Raw genomic sequence first — 7,868 nt, 5'->3', positions numbered from 1 at the left:
GCAGGAAATAAAATGCCAAAGTTTAAATTTAAAATACTCAACTAAGTAAATTGGGGCACATACAATACAAAGTGTACAAAGTGTTGCAACTTCCCAGTAGATTCAGGTGTTCTGCAAAAAATCAGTTCAACACTTAACCAACAGAAGGGTCAGGCTAGAGAGCTGGTCCCAGGACTGTCAATCAAGATTGGAATAAAGAAAACAATTGTTTACTGTAAAATAAAGCAGCAATATTTGATATGTTAGAATTTTAAGTCAGCATTCTCGATATGAAGCATTCTAATGCTCAGGTTTCAGGGATGCTTCATCTTTTCACCCTCCTAATCTCATATTCTGATTTTTTTACTATCAAGTCTTAAAGTTTTAATGGAGAAAAAACAACACATCTTCACTTCAAGTGAAGTGAAGTATATACCTTATAGCCTGGTATTGTCATCATCTTAGTTGCTGGGAGCTACAAATGCAGTGTATTCTCAGGTTGAGAAATAAGTGAATCTAAGTCTCCTAGATACAGGGAAGCAGTTTTGGCAGCCTACAATGACCATACAGTCAAACTGCCTGACCAATTCAGGGCTGACTAGAAGTCAAAATATGTTATTAAGGGCATTCTCCAAATGCCTTTTACACACTGACAGGCTTGGGGCATCCACCTCCTCCAGGAAGCCTGTTCCAGTGTTGGACCACCCTCAGTAAGAAGATGCATCCTAATGTCCAGTCTAAGCCTCCTGTGGTGCAGCTCTGAACCATTCCCACATGTCCTATCCCCAAATACCAGGGGGAAGAGCTCAGCATCTCCCTCTCCATATCTCCTCCTCAGGAAGCTGTAGAGAGCTGCGAGGTCACCCCTCAGCCTCCTTTTCTCCAAATGAAACAAGCCCAAAGTCCTCAGTCCCTTCAAACAGGACATTGCCTCCAGGCCTTTTCACCACCTTTGTTGCCCTCCTCTGGACACATTCTCATCCTTTACCCTCATTCTTCAGCTGTGGGGCCCAGAGCAGCACACAGAGCTCAAGGAGAGGCTGCACCAAGGCTGTACAGCATGACAGTCACTTGTCACCAGCTGGGGATGCTGAGTTTGATGCACCCCAGGAAGGGGTTTGTCCTCTGAGCCTCCAGGATGCATTGCTGACTCCTGCTGAGCCTGCTGCTGACCAGCACACACAGGTTCTTAACTGTATTTTGGTAAACCCAGGAACACAAAACTTTCAGGACTCCAGAATTACCCTGGCAAACCAGGGCTTAAGCACCTTTTCCCCATTGCTCAGGTTAGGTACATGCATCTCATTCAACACAGAATTCCTATGAATGAACAGATGTTACTCAGAGAAGGTCCATGAAACTCAGAAATCAAGCAGGTAAGTTGTTAGGGAATGTCAAGCAAATATCTACCAGTGGATCCAGAAAGCCTCTTTTCCTGCACTGCTTGACTCTAGACCTATCCTTGCTGTACAGAACTTCAATATGAATAAAATTTGGGGACAAGGGCATTTTGCATTTACTATTTGATATGTACTATAAAGCCTTAAAGTATGCCTACACAATATTTCTATGAAGCTAGCTAATGTAATTTTTTGCCTAAATATATTGAAATAAATACGTTTATCAGTGATAAATTCATGAATAATTAATATATAATCAAATCTTAGTTTTATGTTTTGAAAGCCCCCTAAAAAGTTTTTGTTTCTTAAGCGGTTATGTCTCCTAAGTTAAGAGCTGGAATCATCACCATTTACACCTGTAACAGGTTTACATCTTGAGAGTCCTCAGGATGACTAGAAGCAAGTCAACTATTCTTACCAATACCTACATCATCACAGCAACAACAGCAGCTAAGAGAAGCAATTTTAGAGAACACTTTCCCCCATTCTGCAGCTGATACCTTCTAAACCTTTCTACTGGTACAGTCAAAAAGGTTATCCGGTATCCAGGAGCTAAGAGTATTGTGTATTCACTGCTGACAAAATCTTCTGAGGAGGAAAATACACAAAATTACAGCTCTATTTTTTTGCCAAGTACAGCTTTCAGTTTGTAAATTAGTTTTTGGGCCTTAATGAGTACTGATTAATGAAGTATAAAAAACCACACCCATCTCACACTACAAAAACTCAACTCCTCCTTCAGCCATGCTTACACAAAGTCACAACTAATTTCAAGTCCCCCTTCTAAGAGATGACAGTTTCAGACTTTCTCCTTAAAAGTTCAAAGAAAATTATTGATTTGTTTTTACAAAGTGTTTTTTCTTCATCTTGTTCACTACTATACTTCAGGATTTTAGCCAAAAGCCTCTCCTAAAAATTCAGCCCTAGGCGCACAAGCAACACAAATAAAATTGTCATCCAGACAGTTTTAGTTTAGTTAAGACACTGAAAAGCAAATATTGGGCTGTTTACCTACAGATCTTGCTATATGATTAATCATACAATAACTTAAGTAGTATCTTTTGTCTCAGAGCTTTTTTTTGAGGGTGGAGGGGAATTGGGGAAACACATGAAGTGTGGCACAGAAATAAATTATAAAAAACATGGAATCTAAAACTACATTACAACATAAGAGACAATGCTTTCAGAGATCAAGGCAGCAAACTACCACTGTTAACAGTAACAGAAATAAACTCTCATTCTGGACTTGTCAATGTATAAGTTTTTGTCACTCATCAATACCACAATGTCTGTTTAGATCCTGGCTTGTCTTTACTTCAAAAGGCATCCTAGAATAGCTGCTTTTCCACTATTTGCTGGATGGATTTAACACATTCTCCCTTTTGTCTACTTAACCACAAGATATTGAAAGAAACAGAAGTAGGAATTATTTCAAAATAAAGGTGATAAAAGCAAATGCGCAATATATTTAGAAGGCAGTTCTCTTTCAAAGGAAATTTAGATACAAATGTTATCTGTCAGTAAGGAAACCCATTGTCCTGGTTACAGCCAGGGCAATTAGAATAAAGCAATGTAGAGAACTCTTTGTTGTACTGTTCAGTAGACAATACAAATGTGTGCCAAATTAAGCAACTTGTTGATAACACAACATAACACAGAACATTTTTATTCCTGTTTCCTATGCAATCTTTCTCCTTTCATTAAGTACTGCTTTAAATTCTAAATATTTCTTCTAGACCCACAACTGATTAAACGTCACATTTTAGATTTTCTATTTAATCATATAAATCCTTCACAAAAAAAATATGTATCATTAAAACCAAATTTCTGGGCTTGACCCATAAATAACTGACTAACATGTAAGACTGCAGACTAGATGATCATAATTCCCCTTTGCCTAAACTCTACCCTTGCTCTAAAACACAAGACTGTTCTAAAAGTTGGGATGATAGGCAAGTACTCGTTCTCCACATCAGTGTTAACTCAAATACCTTTTCTTCACAGTCACGGCTGTATTTCACAAGTAACCATGACATATAAAAGAGACTTAAAATAAGGATATTTCAATGTTCCCATTGACTATTCCCAAAAACTATTTTAAGTACATTAGAATTTTTCATGTTTCTTTCTATACAAATTCTTTTTAGATCAAGGTATCCTTTGTCTTCCAAAGACTACTTAATCCTTCCCTTCCACATTTGCAAAACAGCTAAAAACTAATTATGGGAATATACACAAGCAGCAAGAAGAGATCACGATGCATGTCATCTTTCTGGCACCACTGTGTCAACAGATATACTACACACAAGCTACTTACCAAGTTCAGAGGTAGTTCTGTTACCTCTGGTACTACAGGGACTTCACACAAAACTTGACAAAAGTGCTCTAAACGCTTTTCCAAAAAGCAATATTTAAAGTATTCATTTCAAAATTTTATTACAAATTACTTTCTTGAAGTAGTTTTTGTAGAATGTGCATATTACGTACAAATGGAAAATTTCTTGGAATGTTCAGTCTTCTAGTAATTGAATCGTTCAGGATAGGAAAAAAAAGCCAAAATTTTATTAGATTTAATCTTCAACTAGAGACAATTTAATAAAATCAACTGCCTATTCAGAGAGTGACACAATTATATACAAAAGCTACACTGTAGCTAGAAGATTCAAGCTGAGTACATACTAGTACTTGACTTCCACTACAGAACTGGTTTGTACAAAAAAAGGGGGACAGAGAGAAGGACAGACCCCTAAGAGTTATTACAATGACATTCAGTTTAGTTTAATGACAGCATGAAACTTGCATGAATATATGTAAAAGACAGGTAAAGTGTTTTCAGATACTGGAGTATTCTCTTCACATTTGGTAAATTTTCTGTCAACAACTGTCATTCATCTGATCTCAAGAGGTATTGGCTCCAGCTTGGTCACAAAAACAAATTAAAATATTCTATAAGACAAACAGCAGTTTATGCTTTGTTCTTATCTGTCCTTTGGGATTCTGTTGGGTGGCTCAGAATAGCACAACATGACATGGGACTAACATCAGCTGAAGTATATGGAGCAGGAAGCACACACTTGTTATCAAATCTGCTCTAAAGTGCTTTGTCCAGGTAGTTTGGCACCTATGCTAACACTCCCCAAAACCACAGGAGTGTTAGCATAGGTGCCAAACTACAAAAACCATTTATAACTCCACAGAAGATGGAATTCTCTGAAAATTATTAAGGCTCTAGACAAATACATCCAGGATAGATGGATTTGTATCTAAGAACCTGAAGCATGAAATTAAAGCTGTGTTCATGTCAGGTAAAGAGCAGGGAACCAGGCTGGGGATCATAACCCAGGACAGAACAATGTTACAAGAGCAGAGCAGTTAAGGGGACTAACTTTGGGTATCATGAATCCATCCAGGAAGAGAGCCCAACTAAAATGATATAGACTGGTCATTTTTAGACACTAGCTTTTCAAGGGAGCTCCTGACAGCTGCAAGGGACTGGATACTTTACATTACCACATAGTGCATACTCAAAGAGTTTTGCTGAGCAGAAATAAACAGCATAATAAACAGCATCCCCTCCACAGGAAAAATTTAAAAAAAGAGGAAGGCGCTCTAAATACCCACTGGACCCACTCTCATCTGTGGGTCCAGACAATTTCCTAAGAACAAGAACCAAATGAAGATAACTACATTTTACAAGCACCCAGCCAAATAACGTAAAAACAATGAGTCTGAGCTAAATGTTGCATCCATCACATATTCACATTCCCATGACCATACCCAAATGGCCATGGTACATATGGCAGTATTTGCCACAAGAGCCATGACATTATCAGGTTGAGCTGGATATTTAGGAAGCCAGTTCATGGGCAGACAAAGATGAAACAAGGGATCACCTACCAGCAAACTGCAACTACTGGAAAGGAAACACCATCAATGACAGCAGCAAAATTTTTATAGTGACAGGTAATAAGTTTGATAGCAAGTTTGATATATCCATCCCAAGTCATCATTTGTTATTAGGACAAACTTTCTCTCCATACAGCAGAGCACTGAAACAGTTTACCCAGAGAGGAGCTTTTCACAAGACAGAGTTCAAGACCCAGTTGAAGAAAAACACATCATGTCTGACATAATGCTGGCAACAGCCCTGCTCAAAACAGGTTGGACTAGATGACCTCCAGAAATCCTTCCAGATCAACCATTCTTTGTACGTATGCATTTAAAAATGCTCATGGGGGAACATATCCTACAGAAAATCAGCTGTATGGACAAGTAATAGACTTGTATTGTACTTGTATGTACTCAGTAATAGATTTGAGAGAAAATACAGAGGTTATGAAACACTTGAAGCAAGACAAGTGAGGTTCTTCAAAAAGCACAGAAAACAAGAGCAAGATCTCTTGTAAGATTCTCTTCTTCCAAAACAGGTTCAGAGATTCCTAATTAACCATATGTATATTTTTCACATTTTAAAAGGTGTTCCCTTTTAAAAAGAGACTCGCAGTCGCCCCAGCCTATTCCACTGCCTCATAATCAAACACATAAATGAGATTTTCATTTATGTCTAACCTAAGTCTCCCAACGTGCAATTTATTCAATTGCTTCTTGTCAGATCCAAATAATTCTTGCCCTATCTTGTCTCACCTTATTTTAGTCAACATTAAAAACACACTCCCTGTATATTTTATTCTTCTTTCAAGGGATGCATTTACTAAATTTCCCGTTCTTTGCTGCATTTCTCTCAGCTCCTTCACTTGCTTGGACTACATCTGGCCACAGAACTCCAGCTAAGCCCTGCTACTCCATGCACAACAGAAAGAAGCTTTATCAGTCTCACACACTCGAGTTGTTAACCCAGATAAGCATGAAAGGAAACCATCCCTATGCTAAGGTTTTACCACTGCATATTGACAGCAGTCTCCAAATTCTGTATCTAGTGTTTTACTTGGTCAAACTTGTTTTTTTAAGGCTAAGTTTTACTGTGTCTTTGATTTAATCCACAGAAACCAGATGATCAAATCTATTCCTCAATTACTCAAGCATAGATACAACTGGAACAATAAAATCTGAAGTTGGAAAACAATACAAAGCACAAATGGGTTTACTATTCGTAATTAAAAAGAGATCCCACTTTACTTGGTGACCTTTCAACTTAGTTACTATATGTAATTTGTAAATATGACTGGAAAAGCAATTTAATTAATGCTCCTACCATAAAACAATAGTTACTGAAAGAAGAAACATGTCTACAAAAAAGCCTCTCTTCACACTCCATAACTTACAGAATGTGTAAAGAATTACCATTCACTGCTAAACAAATGGCATGAAATTAAAGCAAGAATAACTAAGGGGGGGGGGGGAATAGTTGCATAAGAAGAAAACCAGCAAGCAGTAAGTTACTACTTAGCTGTGCAGACCAATCTAAAATAATTCAGACAACTTCTTTTAAATCAAAGACACGGACTGTAACTGCTATAAACATAAGATACCTGTTCAAGTACATCCAACTTTAATTCCAGTTTACTGAGCACAACGTCTCCTCCCCAGAGTGACAACTGCAGATCTGAAGGCTTCAAGTTCTTTATGTAGCGATTCACATAACTCATCAAAATAGGAGTTACATAGGACTCCAGCATTCTGGAAGATCTCTGTATTACAGGTCAAGCACTAGGAAAAGGACAAGAAATTGAGATGTCAGTTACATAGCTCCAGTCTAATTTTCAATAATGCAACACTCATTGTTCTAATGTATGAAAATAATTCTAAACATCATTTACAGTCAGAGGTTCATGCAGTTACATACAAAAATAAAATGTGTAGAAAGATGCGAGCACATCTATTTATATGTATGAATTTTCAGGTGACATATAATATATATGTATATTCACATACACATATCTGTGTGTATGTGTGTATATATATATATATATATACACACATATATATATCAGAACTATTAACTAGCTTGTCCAAAAGAAAAGCCAAAGAAACAAACGAAGAAACAGAAAAGATGATCAAGCAGTCCACGACACTTTCACACAGCATTTAAGTGACAGGAAAACTCCTTTTTTGGAGTCATCAAAAGGATACATTTGGAAAACATCAAAAAAGGGTAACTCCTAACTGATAAGAGGCCACACTAAAATACCGCCGTAGATGCACCTCACCGGTCTCAGCACCGTGTACAAGGCAACTCTGCCAGTTTCGCGCCAGCCTGAACTCCAAGAACCCAATATCCTTCACGAACCGAGCTGAGGTTATGTTAAGGTCTGCCATCACTCCCATCCCTCCCCACATCCTTTCCCAAACCCCGCCGTCCTGAGGAGATCCTTCCCCGTCCCGTCACCGCCGCGGCTTCACCCGGATACCTTCCCAAACCCGGGAACCCCGCGCCCGTACCTTCGGGACACATCCTCGCACGTCCCTCCCGCGGGCCCACGCCCCCTCAGGGCCCCTTTACCTGGCCCTGCACAGCGCCCCGAGGCTCCG

General features: G+C 38.5%; 1 protein-coding gene across 1 annotated transcript in view; it reads right to left on the bottom strand.

The window, feature by feature from the left end:
- The window catches only part of VPS13B (vacuolar protein sorting 13 homolog B), a 431,388-nt gene extending 423,557 nt beyond the window's left edge, over positions 1-7,831 (bottom strand). Inside the window, exons 1-2 of the mRNA XM_005423449.3 lie at positions 7,779-7,831; positions 6,869-7,046 (exon numbers count right to left, since the gene is read on the bottom strand). Of these exons, the coding sequence (XP_005423506.1) occupies positions 6,869-7,015 (147 nt within the window). The 5' untranslated portion in view covers positions 7,016-7,046; positions 7,779-7,831. The remainder of the gene's footprint in view (positions 1-6,868; positions 7,047-7,778) is intronic.
- Between the last annotated feature and the right edge of the window lie 37 nt (positions 7,832-7,868).

This window comes from Geospiza fortis, unplaced genomic scaffold, assembly GCF_000277835.1.
Source record: "Geospiza fortis unplaced genomic scaffold, GeoFor_1.0 scaffold200, whole genome shotgun sequence".
In the NCBI taxonomy this organism is placed as follows: Eukaryota; Metazoa; Chordata; class Aves; order Passeriformes; family Thraupidae; genus Geospiza; species Geospiza fortis.
This window is presented reverse-complemented; position numbering and strand designations above follow the sequence as displayed.